Source organism: Poecile atricapillus, chromosome 1 (assembly GCF_030490865.1).
Source record: "Poecile atricapillus isolate bPoeAtr1 chromosome 1, bPoeAtr1.hap1, whole genome shotgun sequence".
Classification (NCBI taxonomy): Eukaryota; Metazoa; Chordata; class Aves; order Passeriformes; family Paridae; genus Poecile; species Poecile atricapillus.
This window is the reverse complement of record NC_081249.1, coordinates 113,203,592-113,226,133: the sequence shown is the minus strand read 5'-3', so window position 1 is coordinate 113,226,133 and position 22,542 is coordinate 113,203,592. Positions and strand designations below refer to the sequence as shown.

At 41.3% G+C, this 22,542-nt stretch overlaps 1 protein-coding gene across 1 annotated transcript in view; it reads left to right on the top strand.

Annotated features, from left to right (window-relative positions):
* EPHA3 (EPH receptor A3) overlaps positions 1–18,217 on the top strand; it is a 177,501-nt gene extending 159,284 nt beyond the window's left edge. The window contains exons 15-17 of the mRNA XM_058859742.1: positions 1,193–1,386; positions 12,849–13,004; positions 14,355–18,217. Coding sequence (XP_058715725.1) covers positions 1,193–1,386; positions 12,849–13,004; positions 14,355–14,460 — 456 coding nt within the window. The 3' untranslated portion in view covers positions 14,461–18,217. The remainder of the gene's footprint in view (positions 1–1,192; positions 1,387–12,848; positions 13,005–14,354) is intronic.
* The last annotated feature ends 4,325 nt before the right edge of the window (positions 18,218–22,542 follow it).

The following is a 22,542-nucleotide window of genomic DNA, read 5'->3' as shown; positions in this document are numbered from 1 at the left end:
TGATATATATTGTCCTAAATTAAAATAAATAAGTCAGTAACATAATAGTAGTCAAACATTCTTCTGTACTACTTTATGTTAAACAAGGCAAAAGAGAAGAAAACTTCTTTTTAAATGGGTACTTCTGCAGCCCAAGTCTCTGCAGAAAACTGCATTTCTTTTAATTGGTAATGAATGTTTTTGTGGAGATTAATGTATCCTGTTGTGCAGACTGATATATTCGTGGAATGCCTTTAATAATATCCCATTAAAATCAGAAACAGAAGGATTAACCTATTTATGTGCCTCTCCTTCATGGCTGCTTAAACTATTGTCTGTTCTCTTGTTCTAATTCAGAATGGTTTGTTCTGCTTTTCAATTAATTGATTCAGATGGAAAGGAGATATTAACAGAACATGGCTTTAACATTTTTTACATTGACTATATTGGGGTTTTTTATTCATGGGGCAATAGATACTTTAGGCCTGATCAAGAGGTGTTACATTCTAGTGAGAAGGCTGGATTAAAAAGCTTCTGGACACCATAAATTCTAAAGTAATCTTGGTTTTGTGTGTGTCAGTCTGGAAAAATTATAGAAAATCTAGACAAATTTTATCAGTCTAGGCAAATTATAAGGAATTGGGCTTGCACTGCCTAGTAGAAAGTGTATAGTTATCCATGAGGTAAGTTTTAAAAACATTTTGTGGCCCTGTGACATCATCCACGAGACCTTTTGGCTGCTGGTTCAGGACGGCCCGTGAGGGGCAGGTTGATTTTTCGGCAGGGTAGGTTGTTTTTCCTGTTGTTTTTTTTGGAGTTCATTGTCCCCTGGAGGCTGTGGAAAGCATGTGCTGCTAAAGGTAATCAGAGGAGAGATATTCAAGACTTTTTGAAGTTTGGCATACTTAAGCAAGCGCTTGCTAACTGTGGCTTTTTTTAATGGATTTAGTTCAACTGAGTGTGAGTTTTTGAGATCCTTTCCACACACTCACCTTCTTCAAAGTCACACTGTATCTTAACTCCCCTTTCTGCCTGCCTAATCTACTGCCTGGTTTACTTTGCAGATAAACGAGAGGCATTGCACGACAAGACAATTAGTGAATAAACACGTTTGTTTAAACAGGGAGTGTCCACGTTAAGGTTGGCACAGCTGATAAAAGCCGAGTTGCTGTAAAGTGCCTTTAAGTTTCCCCAAACTTTTCTCCTTGTGCAGGTGATTAAGGCTGTGGATGAAGGGTACCGCTTGCCGCCTCCCATGGACTGCCCAGCTGCCTTGTATCAGCTGATGCTGGACTGCTGGCAGAAGGACAGAAACAACAGACCCAAGTTTGAGCAGATTGTCAGCATCCTGGATAAGCTGATCCGTAATCCCAGCAGTCTGAAAATAATCACCAACGCGGCGGCAAGGTGACACAGATCTTTTATTGCTCCTGAACCTCTTTGATTCCTTCGTCTCCTCTAATTAGAATTTGTTTGCTCTCTTTACTGCCTCTTCACCTTTTAACTGTAGCTGCTTGTAGAGAGAAGGATTTATTATTATTATTTTTATTATTGCCTTGTTATTTTTATTAATTATTTGCTATTATTTATCCAATTTGTGACAGATTTTTATGCTAAGGGTATGAAACCTGCTGTAGGACTGAGCAGAGTTTTGTGAGAAAAGCACAGCTGGCAGATTTGGCCATCATGTGATTTTCCTTTTCCTTCTGCCCTTTGGTGGTGTTTTAAGTGCTTAGTGTTTCGTAGGTTACAGCCAGCCATGTTCCTAAGTATCTTTCTGAATTGGGTCCAAATACACTTATGCTCTTCTCTGACAAGTCATGTTAACTTTAATCATATGAATAAACTTTTTTTTTTTTTTCCTTTCAGTAGTGTTCACAGACCTAAAAATGCACTTACACTCCCTTTTAGATGAATTTGTTAAATAGGAATTAATTTTCAACCTCTGCAATGTTCCTAATTGCATTAAAAACATTCATTTTTAATCCTGGGTTTTCAACACACTCTGGAACATTGTCACCAGGATGAGATAAGAATTATCTCATTGAGAGAGAGCAGCTGAAGAGTGTGTTGACACCTAAGGGCATAATGAAGATGTGGCGAAAGAAGAGCTTTAGTTAAGTAGGGTTAAAGAGAAGTGGTTTGTACAATGCACAAAATGTCGTGCTCCCACTGAAGGAGTGTAAAAGATGTAAAATTATTTTTAGCATGAATGGTAGTGCCAAATCCTCTGTCAGCAAAGAAGGGAGAGTCAGGGAGAAAAGCACTCTGCTTCTCTGCTGCTTCAGACCCAGGCCCTGGAGGGTGTTCTGCATTTCACTGGGCAAGAGACCAGAGCCTGACACGAGGCAAGTTTCAAAAGCGAGCACAGAAAACCTTCCTGTCAGACATTTCCTTGTGATGCAGCACACTTCCCACCACGGCAATTGAATGGGAAGGCTGAGGGGAATGGAGCAAAGGCAGTGGGAAGAACTGCATTGATCCTGCAGCCTGCTGTGCGACTGCCATGGACCTTGCCTCCTTCTTCCTGCCCCGGCTTTGTGCTGCATCCTCACCTAGAGACTGACCACTCTAATTACCTCCTGCTGCCAAGCCAGAGGGGAGAAAAAAACAGAAGAGATGGGAGGAGAAAGGCAGTCATACTAATGGGCTCTGCTTTTAAATTTATATACTGAGAGAAGATGGCTTGAGCAAAATTCTGTTTCAATACTTTTTCTTGGTGAGTCTTTAAGACATAGGAAACCAACACACTTGCAGAAGCAATTATTTCTAGGAGGTGACAGAAAAAAAACAATCAAACAAAAAAACACAGCACGTTTTTGGGAAAAGCACCAAACTGTTAAAACACCATTTTCTCAGTCAAGTGCATTTCTTCCAAGCACCTTGCACTGCTATATGGCAAACAATTGGCAAATATGGCAAATATGGCAAAGAGTTATTTTCTAGCGATATGGTGCAGCAATCTGATGACTAGGGGAGCTGGAAATCGTAACTATCTTGTTTGGGTTTGGGTTGGATTGCAGAAACCAGGGCTGCATGTTTTTCATTCCTAACACAAGCAGAATGCTCCCTGTTTGTGGTCCTTCCAATTACATATTTGAGCAGCAGCAGAGATGAAAACAGCGTGGAACCATAATTTCCAGTTACCTGTTCACAGCCAGTAGAAGCTGATATCCTCTAATGGAGACCAAATGCAGTGTGAGCACCGTTTCCACCTGCTGGGTTCAGTGCAGGAGCTCCACAGGGGGATATTGTTCCCTTGTCTCTCTCGTGCTCTCTCTGGTTCCATTCTGCCCTTTAGTGGCACAGTGGCAGGATGGCAGAGGCTGCACATCCCTAGCACAGAGCCACGCTCTCTGCTCGTGGGGAGGGAAGGAAGGAGGCTGCCTGCATGGTGGGGAGCTTCTCACAGCTGCTTTAAGTGAGCTCCCAGTGAAATGCTCCTCCTGCTGCTGCTTCTGCTTTGACACGGGGCGCATTTCTGAGGACAGCAGCATCAAAGGGGATTTTATTCCTTCCTTCCTTCCCAATTACCCTTCCCCTGCCACATCCCTGCACATTCCTAGGCAGTGCAGTCTCTGTTTCTGCAGCTCCTCACTCCCTGGTGACAGACAGGGCACTGTGGGGTCCCAGCATGGGCAAGCCCAAGCCCTTCCCTGTTGGAGGGAGCTTCTTACAGCTGAGGGAAGGTGTGATCCGTGATCTCTCCATCTCCTCTGTCAGTGTCTGCAGCCCAGCCAGGCTACCCCTAAACACAGCCAGGGTTGAGGATAACCACACCAATGTGGGAGGCTGGGCAGTCCTTGCCATGGAACTGCTGTCAAAGCAGACTAACCTCACACCTTAGACTAACCTCACACCTTAGACTAACCTCACACCTTAGACTAACCTCAAACCTTAGACTAACCTCAAACCTTAGACTAACCTCACACCTTAGACTAACCTCAAACCTTAGACTAACCTCAAGCCTTATACTAACCTCACACCTTAGACTAACCTCACACCTTAGACTAACCTCGAGCCTTAGACTAAGCTCACACCTTAGACTAAGCTCACACCTTAGACTAAGCTCAAACCTTAGACTAACCTCACACCTTAGACTAACCTCACACCTTAGACTAACCTCACACCTTAGACTAACCTCAAACCTTAGACTAACCTCAAGCCTTATATTAACCTCCACCTTAGACTAACCTCAGGCCTGAGACACAGCTGAAAATCTGTGACCAGCTCCCCACACCCCTGTGCTGTCCTGCAGAGAGGTCCTGGTGGCAGGTGACAGCCCCTGGTGCTGCTGGCCAGGGACTGAGCCTGGAGCTTCAGCACTGCTTTTTGACAGACTGACAGAGAGGAAAATGAGATAGAAAAAGAAGTGAGACTTAAAATGGGGTGGGGCCTTGCCGTGGCCTCGTGTGAAATCAGTGTCAGTGATACTGAAGGGCTGTGGGTCAGGGCAGCTCCTGCAGAAGGGGACACAGTGACATCCCTGGTGGCAGCCAGAGAGGACAGACATCCCTGCAGGGGCGGGGCACTCAGGGACACAGCCCCGAGGGCTCTGGGGATGCCACTGGCTCAAGTGGCTGCTCTCAGTTGTTTGAAGCTGCAGCACTGCCACACCGCCTCTCCTCCTATCCATAATAAGCAATTAATCTAAGTTATACAGGTCCCAGCTCTCTTTTAGCTGTGTCTGTGGTGCTACTGGAGGAATGCTAAAGCTTGATGCCCACCATATGCTTGTAGGTGTTCAGAATATACTCGGTCAGGGAAAAATGTTTAACCTGACAGCATCTGCTGCAGATGCAAAACCTGTCTCTTCTTACAGATTTTTGGGCTGATGTTTGTTTAAAATAGTCACAGCACTGTTGTATCCTATTTAAAAAGCATATTTCTGGAGGTGCATAGGATATCCCTGTCCTCTGGGTGCTGGTTGCTGCTAACTGACCTCCACTGAAGGATGTGCTTGGCTGAACATCTGATTCCAGGCCACAGCCCAGGCACGTTTTACACTAATACCTCGCAGAAGAGGAGTCAAAGCCTTCAGTTCTCTCTTTCCTTTAAAGTTTTTTATCCCTTCAGGCCACTCCATGGTATCTAATAATTTCTTGATACCCGAGGGGATGTTTTTATCCTTATTGATCATCGCTTTGCAGACCATTCTACGTGCCTTTGAACCTTACACTGACAAAAGGTTTTTGTAGCCTCAGCACAGCAAATGCTTCATAATACCTTGCCTGGTGTTGTGTTTCATCTCAGATTCATGTGAAAATTCCATTTCTATTCCTTGTAAAGTACAGAGTAGGCTGATTTCTTTCTTACCTGTCAAAATTCACTTTTTAATCAGGTGGCCACCTTGAGCTCTTGCTAATAAGACCTGTGCTGGTTCTGGACACATGGGGTTTTTGTGTCCCTTAGGCTGCCTGGAGTTAACCAGCTCTGTAGGAACAGGACTCAGTACAAGCCATGTGGTTTTCTAAAGCACAATCTCATGATATTTTTATTTGATTTATGTCTTGCTGTTCTTTCCTGTTTTCTGAACACGATGTTCATTTTTCTAACAGAGTCCTTAGGTTGTTTGGATATCTTTAGGGTGGAAGTGAGTTCATCGTTCTTCCAGTTTTGATCAATTTCATTTTTTTCCTCTTGAGCTTGTTTTTTTTTTTTTTTTCAGTCCACTGTGTATTACTTCACATTTGTGAACATTTCATACAGATACAAAGCAGATGGAAACTTTTCTCAGCTTGGGTTGGGGAGTCACAATCACTTCACCCACCTGCAAGCAAGTTGGTGAGGCTGAAATGGCTCTTTAGCTGTTATTTCATTTGTGTGGGGAAAAAATGTAACTTGACTCATGCAACTGGAAGTACTTTGTGTACACTACAAATCTGAAATGAACTCATGAAATTATTTTTTTTATCCATTCCACTTTTTTCACTGATTTATATTTATGATTTTTTTTTATTCTTACTTAATTTTCTGATTCTGAATTTATATATATATATGTATATATATGTGTGTGTGTATATATATACACACATATATTTACAATGTATATTACTATTTTCCGTATATGAATCAAATTGTTCCATGGCCATTTGAAAAAATACATTTAAAACATAGTGTGTAATTTAATATATTTAAAGCCTTTATGACTCTCAAAGCTGTCATAGTATAGTGTGATCTTGGGATATAAGGGTTGTGACACAGGATTCAGGCAGCTCAAACGTTGTGGCAGCTTTCCCATATTTGCTGTGTGTGTTCACATCTCTGTGAAGGGGGGGGACTGAAGTCATTTAATCTTCATGAACCTATGAAATGGGAATAGCTGAGTTAATGCACAGCCCTCATCTGAAAGAAAATTGAAATTTGTTTCTCATTCCAACATATGATTTGATATCTCTTATGATATCACATATGATATGAAAAATTCTGGATTTCTGCCAGGCCTCTGATTGATTGCAAAACTGACATGGAATCTGCACAAAAAAAAAACCCAACCTGCTTCTGTATTTGCTTTTGGTAGCGTGAAAATCAGTGTCAGGTATTGCTGTTGTTGTTTTTGTATACTGCAAACACATGTTTAGGAGAAGAGGAAATAATTGTATTGCAAGGAAGGGGAGAAGAACACCTAAAAATTCAGGATATTTCAGAAAAATCATAGCTGAAATTCTTTTCATGTAGCGCAGAAAATGTAGGGGGTCAGGGTCAGTTATTCTTCTTGCTGAAAAAACCTGTATGAATAATGAATTCCTCATACACCCTTCTATGTGTTAGCAAGTTATTTGCAACCCTACCCTGATTTGCTTAAATTTGATGTGTTGTTTGACTTGCTGGGGTAATTTCCTGGAGCAGTCTTTGGAAGAGCTGTTATTTGTGAGTAATTGTTTGCAGGGTTCGTTGCTAAACATGTTTAGCTTTGTTGTCTCTCATTGTGCTGCACTCACTGGTGTTGTTCTCGGACATCCAGGGGCAGTGCTTACAATTTAAAATTTGATGTTTGCTCCTCACAAAGCTTACTTCCATTTACAACCTGTTAATTCGGTGGAGACACTCTACATTCTAGCTTGGTAGGATTTTTATGAAAATTAAGCTCAAAAGGAGCAGTGAACAGGGCAGCAGATAAAAAATTCAGACTTGCTCCTTTTTGCAGCATAATTCAAGCCTGGTTTTTACAAAAATATTCACAATGAAATTCCTGTTTAGATTGGCTGAACACTTTGTTGAGAAGTCCCCTTTTTTTTTTTTTTTTGCCATTCAGGTCAGAAGGCTTCAGATGCTTGACATATATTTCTGACCTGCTGCAATATTGTTTGTTTGCTTCTCCCTGTTAGGGACTTCCAGGATGGAGGAGATTTCAGTTTTCCTTGGATGTTGTCAGGGTCTTAACAACAGGGTTTGAGTTTGGCCAAATGCTGTGTAGGGCAAGATTCTGTGTGGATTTTAAGCTTCGTTTAAAATCCAGCAACAACATAATCTGTGTCCTAAACCCAGACTGTTCACTCTAAAAGAATTCAAGTAATGTAAACTTAAAACTCCAGCTCTCTCTCTGAAGCCTGCTCAACATAAAATAGTGAGTTTATGGAAGTGGGGGGAAAGAATCTTCACTACATATCACACAATGGAATACAGTAAATCCTACTCCTCGGTGTCTAAACATAGTTTGGATTGTGTTGGGGTTAGACTGAGAAGGTTTCTGGGGACTTCATTCAGCTAAAGACAGAAAATCCCTGTTTTCACCTGATTTTCCCAGCAGTCATTATTATTGAGCCTGGGGCAGGCAGGACTCAACCACTGTCCCTTCAAAGTGAGTGGTTGTGGGTGAGCTGGGGTTACCAGGGACAGTAAAACATCTATTTGCACTTTGACACCTCGAATTCGCCTCCAGTGGGTGGAGCTGGGGCAGGAATTCACAGCGGGCTGGGTTGGGTGCTGTGTAATTTAAATAGAAATGCAGATGGACCAGCGGGTGGCCTGATGGACAGGGGAGGTTTATTGAGATTTTTTTTTTTGTCCTGCTGCTCTCAGCTCCTGGAGCCCTCCTTGGTGGTGGTGGCATTTCCACACTGGGAATGCTGGAAAGAGGTGACAAAAGTAGAAATTAATGGTGTTGCCTAAGCTTTTTATATATTTCTCATACATTTGTAGCTTGGTAAATTGCTGATGCATGGCTCTAGCTCTAGTACTTTTCTTGCTCTTCCCCCCTAGATTTTGGAACAGTAAGCTGACCTTCTAAACACATCCCTGAAATATTATTTAGATTAATAAATAATCTTTATTCCAAGTAGGGGACCTACACTAAGAAGTGGGGCAGAGAACCCCTTGGTCCAGCTCCAAGGGGCTGACCCAGGAGTGGGTTACTGGGGCAGCTGAATCTCCTATTGCATGTACCTGTTAAATATCCTAATTAATTAACCTTATAAAATCACAGAAATGTGATTCTGGGTGTGCCCATCACCACTGGGACACCTGGAAGCTTCCAGATAAAGGTCTGCTTTTTACTTTAATTCCAATACTGCTGCAAGGGGTTTTTCTCTTTTGATTATGGACAACAACAGTGCAGCCAAAAGTGAGATATAATGGGATGCTCTCCACAGCAAATGGTAGATTTTAAGAGCTTTATAAAGCATTTTTCTCTGCCTGTTCTGAGGAGCTTACAGACTGTCCTAACAATAATGAGGGTCTGTCAGCCAGCTACACATCCCAGGAAATGTCCATGTGCCTGCATTTCCTTAAAAGCACAGCTTAAGCTGTGTCATGAGGGGAAAAAAAAATAAATCTGCAACGTGCTGGGGTTTTTTTGCCTTTAGTGGTTTGGTGCTGGCAAAAAGTAAATGAAGGAGCATTGATACACCCATGCATGTGATTTATTACCCCACCAAGATGCTTAAAAAATATAAGCACATTGAAAATCATGGTCTGAGGGGCAGCTGAAGAAGTAGGGAAGACTGAAGGATTGACCTTTGGGGCAGTTGAAATTTTTTTTATTATCCTACTGGAAACTGGGGTACGTTGGGTTGTTTTTTGGGTTTTTTTGTTTGTTTTTTTGCCAACAATGGGGCTAGAAAACAAGAAATATTAACATTTAGAGAGGTGTACCATTTTTGCAGCCTCAACTGCATTGGTTTTCCCTTTGGTTATTTGTGTTGCCTCTCTTCATTTCTCCAGCTCTCCTTTCACTCCAGGCCCACAACATGTTTATTTGGAGAGTATGCAAACAACACATGAAAAACCCTTGGGAAAAGCAAATTGTGCCCCCTTTAAGAGGTGAATTGTACTTTAGGGACAAAATTACCAGTTCTGCTAAGAGCATGTTCAAAAATGGGCATGAAGAGTTGGAACTCCAAAGATTTTTAAGGTCCAAGGATAATCAAATAAACCGAATAACTCTACATCTCCTTGGCATGTAATTTATTTACTAGTTTCCTGTTGATGCACATGTATGCATATGACTCTGATTGCTATAGAAAATAAAACTGAAATTCGTTTCCTGTGCCACCTGTTGGTTTTGGGGTTGCTTTTCTCTTGAAATAAAATTCTTATTAGACCCAAATTCTGTGTTTCAGCCCACCATAATCATAAAGCCCATAGGGTTTGTGTTCCAACCAGGCTCATGGGGAGCAATTTCACTTTACAAAATCAGCTTTTAATTGCCTAAAATTTGCCACAGGAAATTACTTTATGTTTTTGGGGGTTTGTTTCAATGCTTTCCTCTTTAAAAGAAATTGACTGTGGAAAGTAAAGTCCAGATTTAAAAAACTGAAGGCTGGTTGTGCTGTTTGGAGGAATGGATGGAGAGAGAGAGGCTCCTACAGTACAAAGTCTGGGACTGTGTGTGCACAGCTCCTCTGTGTATTTGCAGAAGAAGTGGCAGGACATTTTCATTTTCTTTGTCTCAATTCCTGGATTTTACAAGTTAGGTTGTCTCTTTTTCTCCTCAGACAGCAGCCACCCAGAGATTAAATTTTCATGCTGTATTGGGAAGGGTTCTAATGATGTTTTCTGTGGTTTTTTTTTCCTGTTAGTGCAGCAAAATTTTCCTTGTGTTGTGACAAAAAGCTGTGCTAATAAAAATGCACCATAGTTCTTCTCACTGCAGATGGCTCAAAGGTTAATTCCAACTGTTAAAGTAATGGACACATCCAGAGAAAGCTTCCAGCCACAGGATGTTTTGTAACTGGCATCTCACTGTTCAGTTTGTCTCTCCAAACTGAGTCTTGCTGTTTGTTTTTGGTTTTTTTTCAGGGCACCACATGTCAGTAAACACAACTTTGTAGGTGTAGTAAATACAACAACAGGATGAACAGGATAGAAAGTCTTGCCATGGCTGTCAAAAGATGATATGAGAGGGTGCATCATAGTTAGTCAAAGCAACAAAGTAAAAAAGAGTTAATAAAAAGAAAATAAAAGGAAAAAAAGAGGAGGAGAGAGAAGAAAAGATGGAGAGAAATGTTCTATTTCACTTCCCCTGAGCAAACATGTAATTTCCATGATTTCTTTTTAATGACTCTCCTCTGAAACTGGTAGGTACTGATTTATGAAAAGCTGTAAAAGATCAGGTGGAACCCTGCAGGACGTCGTTTACAGCTGCACGGACTGCAGCCCGTCTAATTTGTCTGCTAAAGTGTGAGCTCATGGCGCACATCACCCCGACCATAAATTTCGTGTTCAGCCCTTCTGTCTAGGGGCTGGGTCAGGGGGAAAAGCCCTGCCAGGGTGTGCAGATGCTCTGCGAGCCCAGCTTTCCCCCGCTGCACGCCAGGAGACATCAGAGACTCTTCGCAGCGAGGCGGATTCCTGCCCATTGATAAACAGTCCAGATGTCCTCTCTGAGGAGGAAAGTAACTAATTTTTGTTTGGAATCCTGCAAGAAGAAAAATGATACTTTACAGTGCTGGTTACTCTGAGGTCACTCGCATTAAAATTAGGTCATATTTTTTGTCATGATGATACTTTGATCCAAGTAATAAACATAAAGGCTCTTTTGGGCCATTCTAATTCCTAATCCTAGAGACCTGTTCTATTTCAACTTGTTTGTACTTTTTTTTTTCATTAGTGATTCTTGAGTCAGACCTTGTTTTATTAGACTTAAGTTAAAAAGGCATTCTAGGCTGGGGAAAAAAAAAAGTAAAAAAATCTGTGCTTTATCACTAAGAGCACTTCATAAATACTCTTAATTAATATCTTGGGATTGCAGACACTATACCCAGAAAACTATAAATAAAAACCATTGGCTCTTCACGGGACAAACAGTAGCCAGTGAAATTCAGGCCTTACAGCTACTGATTAAAGCTATCTTGGGCCTGATTATCAAAGCTAGCCTTGAAAGCTGGGTGTCATGTAGGTGTCTAAGATTTGGTTTGACCATGAAGTGAGGTGATGTTTTGAGGACAGAGCAGGTTTCTGGTATTTTCTGTGGCTGTTCTTTCCGTGGATGGCTGTTCCCAGCATGTGACATCCAGAGTTGGTGATCACAGTCCTGGCTGGGCTCTGGAGGGAAGGTAACCAGGCAAAAGCTGCCCCATCAGGGACATCACAGCTCTGGGACCTGGTGAAAACACTGATTGTATGTGTCTGGAGTTAAGATTTTCAAGCGTCCAAGTAGCTCTTTAATTATACCCTGCATTCCCTGAAGGGAAAAAAATACTATAATAACTTTCTGAGCCTGAAAGAAATCAGCTGATGGATAACAATCAGGAAAATATGAGAAGTTAAAGAAGCTGTTTAGGATGTGGCTAATACCAAAAATCATTGTTCTTTTCTTCAAAAGTGAAAGGTAAAAGGTTTGATGTCACTAATGTTACTTATGTAACTGATATGGTATTTCCTGATTCCAGGGCAAGTCAGGTGTTCTGCAGGAATACTGTAGTGCTGCTGATTTTGACGAAATTTAAGACATAGTGGAATTGAGAAGGATTTGGATTTTCTGGGCTTCTTATGAGGCTAAAATCACTATGTTTAAGTATGTGGTTCTCTTGGTGCCTTTAAAATCTCCTCCTATTTCTGTTTGTTGCAGTGATGAGCAGAGATGACTTGGGTTTGGAGTGAAGAGAGTGTTTTACAACCCAGATCAGTTCCCCAGTTCCAGTAGCTGTCCCCTACCTGTTACTCTGTGTAATCACTGCCTTCAAATTATGCTGTCAGTCCAGCCACCTCTCATTTTCACTGCTTTCAGTGACAAAAGTCACTTCAAATGGGTTCAGCAGCAGTAGTCAGACTCCTGTGCAGGTTACTAGAGGGAAGAAGAATTATGGGGCAGAACATAGACTGTGAGGTTGCAGAGATAACTGCTTTGAACACTCTCCAGTTCAGTCTCAGGCACAGTGCAGCTAAGCACATGCTTGCCTTTAAGCCTGCAATAAAACAACAAAAATACACATTATATACCTATTTATACACATAAATAATAAGCTTTGCTTATTGTTGAAGCTTCTAACTTCGTAGCAACTTCAGGATTTTTCAGTGGGCCACAATATCCTGAACATTTGACATGACCAAATTCTACCAACACGTTCATGGGGTGTGCATCGTCTGTGTGATGTTTGGGACCAGGTGAATCACATAAATATAACCTAACTTAGTCTTTGTCAGTGCTTTGCACATTAAATTGTGAGGTAACAATACACTTTGTGAGTGCTGCAGTGATTTAAACACGGGCATGGAAAGCTGGTGCTCTTCAGCAGGACGAATTGCACAGCATTTGTCAGAGCTGCCAGCGCCAGTCCCGTGGCAGCTTCAGCAGCTGGGAACTCCCTCAGACAAACAGCAAAGCCACATCCAGCCTGGATGCTCCTTCCACTGCTGAGTTTAGATACAAAATAAATCTGTGTTTCTCCCTGTTCCCTAAGTTTCATTGCATTACTCTTTCATTTCAGGCCATCAAATCTCCTCCTGGACCAAAGCAACATTGACATTTCAGCCTTCCGCACCACGGGTGATTGGCTCAATGGTTTTCGGACAGGGCAGTGCAAGGACATTTTCACAGGGGTGGAGTACAGCTCCTGTGACACCATAGCCAAGATTTCCACAGAGTAAGTTGCAATCTGCTGTGGATTTTCATCATTTCACCAGTTCAAACCCAAGCATAAAGGTAGCACTTTTACACGGTGTTTCCAATTCTTAGCTAAAATTTGCTTACATTTAAAGAGACAAGTGGGAATCATTTGTTGGAGTTGAAATAGCCATGAAGGAAATCTATGTCTGGTGGCTGTGTGAAGGCCATGGTCCCACAGCTTTTTCTCACTAAATACAAGGAAATTCCCAATTTCTTCCATTACAGTAGTACCATGCATCATCTGGTACACTAACATCACTTGCTTTCACTGAAGTTTCTCTGTTGATTCTTTAAAGTCTGTATTTTTTATGGGAGTTTCTCTACAGCTGGCACTCTGCCAGTCTTTCCCTTTATTGCCCATCCCATGTTCCACCAAACCAGGTGAGGGTGCAAATTCTTTGTAGCTGTTTTCATCCTCCATGCTAATAATTACTCGGGGGCTGAACTCCTTCCTGCTGTGCTTGGAAGTGAGCAAATGGCAAGTTTATTACATTCTAAATGCAATCCATCTTTGTTCAAGTGACAAGTAAGAGTAGGGTAATGTTGTTTCTGCACCTGAAAAGGCATCAAGCACAGTTAAAATTTTAGTGCCAAAGGAAATCTTAATTCCCAGTTGGGCTGGCTGGATACAGGGCAAGTTATGGAGAAGTATGCAGCAGCTGTGCTACCAACAATTAAGCACATCAATGCCATTCATTAATGGATTATTGCATCTATAAAAAGGGTGCTAATGGGTTTTTGTAACAATTACCCTTTGGGGACAGTGTAGAAATCCTCTAGGAATGCCCAATTTCCTGTGAGCTCCTGGTTAATTAGCCTTTCCCAGGTGTTAAACCACCTCAGTGTTGCACAAGGAACAATGAGACTGGGGAACTCCACAAGAGGTGAGAACCAGGGGAGGCACTGGAAGCTGGGCCATGGACTCCTTCACCTCAGTGCTGATGGCAGAGTCCAAAGGACCATTCACAGGGTGGTGATGTGTCAGATTGGTTGGGGAATGGAGGTGTTAGAGAGGCTCAGCTGATCCAGCAGTGACCCCCTTGCCCCAAAACCTCCATCACTGGAGAACAGTTTCATTGCCTTTTCTTGCAGATAAGCAAACACAACAAGGCCAAATGAGCTTTCCCTCTATTTTTTGCAGCCCCCTTGTGTTTTCAGACAGTTGCTCTCAGTGTTTTTTGCACCAGGGCTTGTTCTTCAGCAGTGTCCCTGTACCTGGAGGCTCCTGCAGTGCAGCAGTGTGAGATGGGCAAGTTCATTGCTGTTTGCTGAGATCAGTGCTGTGAAACTCACTGTCCTCACTCCAATACCTTCTCTTTTTTTCCAGTGACATGAAGAAAGTTGGCGTTACAGTGGTGGGCCCTCAGAAGAAGATTGTCAGCAGTATCAAAGCTCTAGAAACTCATACAAAGAACAGCCCTGTTCCTGTGTAAGGTACCAAAATGATGTTGCTCAGGAGAGGAAAAATAAAATAAGGAGAAAAGTTGCATCGCAGGTCAAAAGTGATGGCTGATAAACGGCAGAATTTAAAGGAGTTCCTTGCAACAGCTTTGGAAACGCAATGGTTGAGATTTCAAACCCACAAGACACTCAAATACTGAGTATAAATGCCTTAAAAGTAGGAGCAAACTTGTTTTCTATCTGTTAATCCTAAAGGGTGGGTGCTCTTGACTGACTGTTAATGCAGATAGTAAATATCAAAAGAAAAAAAAATGTAAAAAATCCTTCCAAGTAAAAACCAGTGTTACTAAAACCTAGAGCCATTTGAATATTAAGTGACTGAATAACAGAAAAAAACCATGGACATAAAAGCTGTGTATTTGATCTATACAGCAAACAAGAAGAAAGAAAGACTTGCAGTATTTTTATACAGAAGAGATCTGTAACAGGTATTTTATTTCTTTAAAAGCAAGGGAAATAGAGGACTATACCTCACAAACCTGTCTGGCCATATTTACTATAATGTCATTGTAACATGCTATTTCAACTTCAGGAAGGAACACAGAAATAAACTTCGTAGTGACTTTGAGTTAGTTGAGAAAAGATTTTCACCATTATGTTAGCTTCCCTAACTGTGTTCATTTAAATAGAAACAAGTCTTAATTTTTAAAAGGCTTATTTATTTTCTTGGTTTGGTTTTGTTTTGTTGCTTTGGTTTTTTTTTTTCTCCATTATTGTTTATATTTATGCTTAAATACCTTAACCTGGCTGTATTATTGCCAAGTGCCAAATGTTATCAAAATTTCATTGGTTCAACCTGAGAAATGGTCTGAGGGTTAGTTACTATATGATTTTACACTCATAGCTTCGTGCATGAAATACAGAAGGAAATAAAGAAAGGTGGTCTTTTTTCCAGCACTGACACTATGAAAATGGAAATGAGATTTCTTCCATTTGCTGTTCGTGGTATTTTCAACCAGGTGTTGACAGTGATGTGTGCATTGATCTTTAGATCAGTGTCTGCCCCAAACAGCACATCCCATTTCCTTCCCCAAGGCTGCTTTCCTGCCACAGTAAGGAGCCCTGCTCTTGGCTGGTGTTCAGGTGAGAAAATACAAAAAGAGGGCCAGGGTTTTTGCATCCTGCTTTAACTGATGATGCCTTTTGAGCTCCCTGGGAAGTGGCAGTTCTTTTAAAGGATGACTTAAGCTGTGAGGCTTTGGTGTGGAAGTTTACACATGCCTGAGCTAGAAACCCCCCTGCAGAGGCACTGCCATCCTCTGGGGGACCTGAACTTTTGGCACAGCTTCTGTGGGTACCATTCCTTGAAAGAAAGCATAAGGGAGCCCAAGTCTAGGAAAGCAGTCATATCTCCCACTGGAAAAAGGAGACTGGAAGGTGGATTTTGAGGGCCCTCCACCATTTTCAGCGTCTTCCAAAGAGTTTTGCAACTCCTAAGTTGTTGCTCTGGAGCACATCAGTCCCAGATCTGAGAAGACACCACTCTTTGCTCTGAAAATGAGTGGTTTAAAACACAGTGTGAGCCACTTCTTGTGCTTCTTAACACTCTAGATGTGATGCCAGGGACACAGAGAGCAGGCCTTGGTCACCAGGAGAAACCATTCTGCTTCCCAACTTGACATTCTGGAATCTAGACCTGATTCTGATGAATCCCTAAAAGTCCAAGACCATGTGGGAGGTAGATGAAAAAGGCATATTGTGTTTCCTCTGTGCATGCAAAAGCAGGTGACCAGTTGTGCATAATTCTGTTGATTTGGGTTTTGAAGCTCCTTGGTATATAAGTGAGGAAAGAATCAGTTTCTAGGGCTTGTGGGGCTGAAATTGCTCTGCATGAGTCCAGGGTTCACAAAATGTCCAGGCACAACATTTATCACACATTGCTAAAGAGAAGCAGAGTTAGAGGCTTTCTCATGAGTGCTGGCAGTGAGCGTGCTGTAAAGGACTGGATTTGAAACACACTGACAGCATAATAATTAGTAATTCTTTCTGAAAGAGAAATTATTGGGTTTTAAAATTGAAATGATTTTATTTTTTTTTAAAATGGAAGAAAGGTAAAATAAAGCACTTAAGCTGTAAAGAACACTTCCCCTTATCTGCCCCAATCTATCATGAAATGCAGCATGCTGGATAGAAAAGCTGTGTTATGTGTTGTTTAGCTCATTCAGAATCTTTCCTTTCTTGCTCTAAATCAGACACTATCAGTGAATTTAAGACACCAAAATCCAGTGGCAAACACTGTGTGGGGACAGCTTTGTGTGACATTTCTCCTCAGCTTCATTCTGCTGCTGGAGTGTGGGGGGCTGACCTGTGGGAAATGCTTCTGGAGACACAGACCCAGTTCTTAGGGTTTTAGACACGTGAAAACTTTGCACCAACCACCCTCAATTTCCTCCTGCCATGCATCCTGTTGTGTTCCTTGCCCACTTTTCAGGCATGCTCAGCATAAAAGACTCAATCTCACCGAGGGGAAAAAATAAAGCAGCTCGGTTTTGCTTTTTTTTGCTGTTAGGAGTAGAGAGCTTTTAAAACCCGTTTGGTTTTCTCTCGCTGTCAGAAGTTGATTTGTACTGTAAGTGGCCTCTGTTGCAAGCATCCTGTACTCCCTGTCCCCCTGTACATATGTAAACATAGCAGTGTACAATTCTTCAGTGTGGAGTAGAGAAATAGAGGTCGTGTGGCCATCTGCCTGTACAGGTTATGGACATCAAGCAAAATGCAAACTGCTCATGAAATGACATGCCATACTATTGGGTTTGTACCTTCCAATATAGTTTCCATTTTATTTATTTCTGTTAACATAATCTAGTTTTTGTGCTGTAACTTAGCATCCAATAAGCAATGTATAGATGTGATTTGATTGGCAATATGTATTTACTTTAACTTGTATTTCAAAAGCATTACTTACTCATTTAGATTATATATTGTGCAATTGTAGATGGCCTCTTACTAATGTAAAATGATTTGTAGTGGAAACATTTATATTTTTATAATAAACATAATGAAAGTATTTTTTACATACTGAAATACTGAGGTGATTGCTTGGAGGACAAAGTAAATTTATTTGATTAGTGTGATAAAATTGTAATTAAATATGGATAAATTCTGAGTGTTAAAGCATGGGTCTGGAGTGAAAGCTAGATATTACCTATATTATCTATTAAAAGAAACAAGAAGTGCAGGTTTTAACTAAGCAGACCAGCATTTGTGCAAAACTGACTTACATCAGTCGAAGACTTTACTTTCTCCATGGATACTGGAAAACATCATCTTCTACAGCCTGCCTATGGGATATCGAAAAAAGCTGTCATTTATTTTAGTTGTGTCAAGTATTTCCAAACTTTTGCTTTTTTTCCTCCCTCACCAGTGGACCTCTTTTCATCTTATTACTCTGTTGAATCCAGTCAAAGATGTACCTTTCAACAAAATAAAGTAGCCCACCACGTACTGTAATTTCACCCCATGATCATTTCTTGCCTCTGAGTATCTGTATTAGATAATATTTTGCCCCTGTTTTATGTCCCTGCCACGTTGTTTCTGTGTGCTTTACTCAAGTACAGGGTCTTTGAAAATGCCAACATACACAACTCAGGAATCCTCTTCCTAAAAAAATAGGAATGGTTTTGATGCTTGCCGGTTTCTTGAATTTTACAGGTTCTTTCTGTACCATAACTGATTTTGCATGCTTTTGTATACTACTCTGCTTAGTGGTGCAAAACAATGAATGATATACCTGTCCTGGAGTCTGTAAGCTGATAAACTTTATGAATGTGGATGTAGCATCCTTTTTTTTGAGGGGGGGTGGGGGTGTCATTTTGTCTTGGTGTGTTCAACAGAAGGGGAAACACAGAAAAGAGTCTCCCAGAGCTGGACTTGTCCTTAGATGGCCACAGCTGGACTGGAGGCCACTTCCTGCCACCAGAATGCTTCATGCTGTATAGGATAAATGGTGTCATTTTAGTTTCCAAGCAGGGGGCTTGATGCTGTGCTTGAGCACAAGGGAGGCAGCTCTGAGGGGATCCAATCCAAACCATTTTCTCTGTGAATAGATTTCACCTCAGCAGTTGTGTTACCCTGGCTTGTGTCTATCCCTTTGGCGTTGCTGGTGCATTATATTTGCTCTAGATACTAGAGGGCACAATGGCTATTGGTGTTTTTATTGCTTTTGCTGTAAAATGGTATGAATTTAATTAATGAACGTAGCCAGCTCTGGAAGGGCAGCAAGATGCACTCACTTAGCAACAGCAAAACAAGGAACTGCCTGGCAGCCCCCACCACCACAGAATCCCAGAATGTGCTGATTTGGAAAGGACCCATCAGGATCATCAAGTCTGGAGAGGTAAATTGCTGATAATCAGTGCCATGAGTTCAGTATGCCTGTTGGGGTTTTTTAGTGCTGCCCAAGTGGTGTCTTTCCACTTTGCATCTCTTCTCAAGGATGATGGCCAGACCCAGATATCTGCACCATTAAAAGTCCAAGCAGTGCCAAGTGGAACCAGAGCATCACTTCTGCTGTCTCACGTGTGCCACTCCTGTTAATTCATATGGATATCCATGCTACTGACCTTCTTTCATTTTGTGAGCTGCTCTGATTCCTCAGATCCTTTCCAAGCTATCACTACCCGGTCAGTAATTCCCCATTTATATGGGTGTGCACTCCCATTAAATGTTCCATTTTCAGTCCTTGGTCCAACCCTTTGGGGTTTCTTAATGAATTTGACTTTCCCGGTTTAAAAAACAATATTTATTTTAGAGGTATTTCCCTCACCTTTGATTCATTCCCACATACAAACAGGCACATGGTCTTTACCTTGGTTTCCTCATTATCCTTTTCAGAGGGCCAGAGAGCCTCTGGTGAATGAAAAATATTCAGTACACGGGATTTTTCAGCTCACTCTGCTTTCACATTTAAATGATTTCATAATAGCCCATATTTCCCCAGTTAGCTCATGAGAATATCATGGGGGACAGCACCAGAAGTCTTAGCAAAGACAAGATAAATCACATCCACTACTTTTTAGATTATCCTGCCACAGAAATAAATTAGATGAGTTTGAGAGGATTTGTTTATTCCTGACAAATCTGAGTTGGCTTCTTAAGACATTGTAATCCTCCAGCAGCTTAGAAATGTATTGTGTGAGATATATATAGATATATAAATAAATATCTCTTTCTGGGTATTTGAGGTTACCTGCTCTGGAATTGCCTGGCTCTGCTTTTCTCCTCTCTTGAAAGCTCAGGATGATCTTTGCTCCTCTCCACTTGCCTGGGCTCCAGGACTTCTCCAAGAGAATGGTACTTGGACCAGTCCCTTATTGCTAGAATAAATCCCACAGACTCTGAAATCCTGAATGCATCAATCACTTTTGACTGTTAAGATTTCTAATTATCAAACAGAAATAAAGTGCACACTGAAAAATATTTTAGTACACGACCGGGTTCTGCTTTGAATTTTTGCCATCAAGTAACGACTTAAGAGCCATCATTAAGGGAGCATTTACCTAGCAAATTTTGTTATTTATTTTTAATGAAATTCAGCAACTCAGGTTTGTCACTGATACATCATTTTGAAGGTAGTTGAGGTGTGGGTTCATTAGAAATCTTTCAGTTCTATTGGTCTCCACATAAGGGGAGAAATATCCTTTATCTCCACTCCTCTTTTATCCAGGAGTCTTAGAAAGCTCAGTTTTTGAGTTTCTTCAATAAAGTGAGTGTTTACTCACCATGGATTTGTAATTAATACTGAGTTTAGCTTCCAGCCCTTTAAAGAAGTGTATGTTTGCAAGAGAGTGTGAAATAACCAGACCTTTTTGTTCTTAGTTTTTAGGGATTTAGGGAAGCAGGCTTTTTTGGCTTCTTCTCCTGCCTCAAGGCCAGCAAGGACAAAAAAAAAAAAGAGTGTTTAGTCTCACTTGTGTTCATGGGAGCGTAGAGTAAAACATTTTATTTTAAGGCACCGAGATAAAATGAAGCCAGTAAAAAAACATATAAATGCTAAACCCTATTTGTTTAAATGGAAGGAAAAAAACCACAAAAATGGGGGTCTGGTAGTTTTGCACCACAGTCTGACCAGGGATTCAAATAAGCATCGCTGATGTCAATTTTCCTGTCGTTCCCCCTCCCCACCCAGCAGGAAATTGTCCTTAGGTATGGTTTACATTTTATTTGAAGCATTTTATTTTCGTGGGGTGGTTGGCTCTTCTCACTTTCATTACTCTCAGAGCTCGTGCAGCTCAGCAGAGGCTGGAACTGGGCTCAGACCACAGAAGTTTTGTGCCTTAGAGCCCCTTCCTCCTGCAGGCTTTCCCTGGTACCTGCTGTCCCCTGCTGTCCCCAGCAAGCATCGTCCTGACCCTCCTCCCTCTGCTGTGTCCTGCAGCCCAGCCTGCCAGAAGCCCCAAAAATAAGGCTGGGAGAGGACTTGAGGAGATATTTTAGAGACAAAGCAGTGCTTCAGTCGTTGTTTGCCTTTCTGTGCCATCCAGGTTTAACTCTGTGAATCCCACCAGGCGTTTCAATTTGCCTGGCATTCCTTCCCCCGTAAACCACGTTCGGTGTAGATGTTTTGTCCCCATCTTTTCTGCATTATCTGACTGGCTTTTGGCAGATCCAGCTGGATATTTACTGCCAGGCAGCTTCCCCTCAGGCTGCTTGTCAGCTAATCACCAATAATGATTCCCAGTTTTAGCGTGCCCCTTTAAAGTTGCTTCACTTTTTATTATTTGGCCATTTTTAATCTCTTTCTTTCACTCTCATAAAGTATTTTGGGGGGCTTTAGTTGAGGACTAAGTCACAATTCCCACTTGTATATACCTTAAAAAAAAAAAGTGCCTCATTTAACTGAGTTAATACTTGCCTAATTGTAACAGCAAAGCAATAAAATTCAATCCCTACAACAATGTGATGCTGTAACTTCCTTTCCTCTCACTGATGGAGCACTGGGCTACCTGCCAAGGAAGTCAAATGAAAATAGGAAACAATATGAACATATAAAATCTATTCCTGAGATTTAGATATAGATATTTTCTTGAGTTTTTTGATTGGTTTTGGTTGTTTGTTGTTTTGGGGTTTTTTTTTTAATGTTCAGTTAATACTTAGTTCAATTTTTTACTTTCTGTTCCCAACTTCTCTCGTGCATGTGGGTTTTTGGAGACAGAGGAGTTGGCTGCCAGAGAAATTTGGTTTTCTGCCTCTTTTTACCTCTTCCTCATATATAAGCTGTCCTCTTCATACAAAGTTCTACAGGGTTTTTGTGGAAAACCAAGTGTATCAGATACCACCCAAAATCTGTAAGGGAACACCTCCCTAGCATGGACTATAAAAATAACTGTAATTAAGCCAAAGAAACTATTATATTCCTTCAAACAAATACAAAATAAAAATTAAATTGAGGTAAACTCTGTCCCTGGCACCAGCCAGCCTTCAGAATTGTAACACAGTTTTATCAATTTCCTGCTGCAACTTAAGAGATCCCATCAGAAGGACAGAAGGCAGAAGGAAGACATTGAAGGCTGAAGAAGTCAGAGATCTTTGCTGCTCTTAACACCCAAAACTAAGTGCATTCTTTCTCCTTTCTTTTGTAATTTCTATTCAACATATCCTCTGCTGAACAAGTACCATAACCAGCTAAAGGATGCATTTAGACTGTAAAAAGAGATGTTTAATAGCACCACACCAGTGTTTAATACCCACAAAACAAGAGATGTTTAATACCCACAAAACAAGAGATGTTTAATACCCACAAAACAAGAGATGTTTAATACCCACACACCAAGCAGCTCCTCCATGCTTAAGATAATGTTGGGTGATTGTGATCCAGCTCTACCCTGTGTAGACCAGGCTCCACCATCTCAACTTGTGTTTTGAGGCAAAATCTATGTAAACAATATGAACAAAAGCAGCTCTTTGGCCTTTTCTCTCTGGCTGCCACTATTGCTGTTTGGGTTTTGAGCACTCTGAGCTGCATTTTTGTCTATCTAGTCTGTTTTTAACCATGACAGGCACAGCATCTAAAGAACCCTTTCCCCCCAGTCTGCCTGCTTCCATGTTTTCACTCC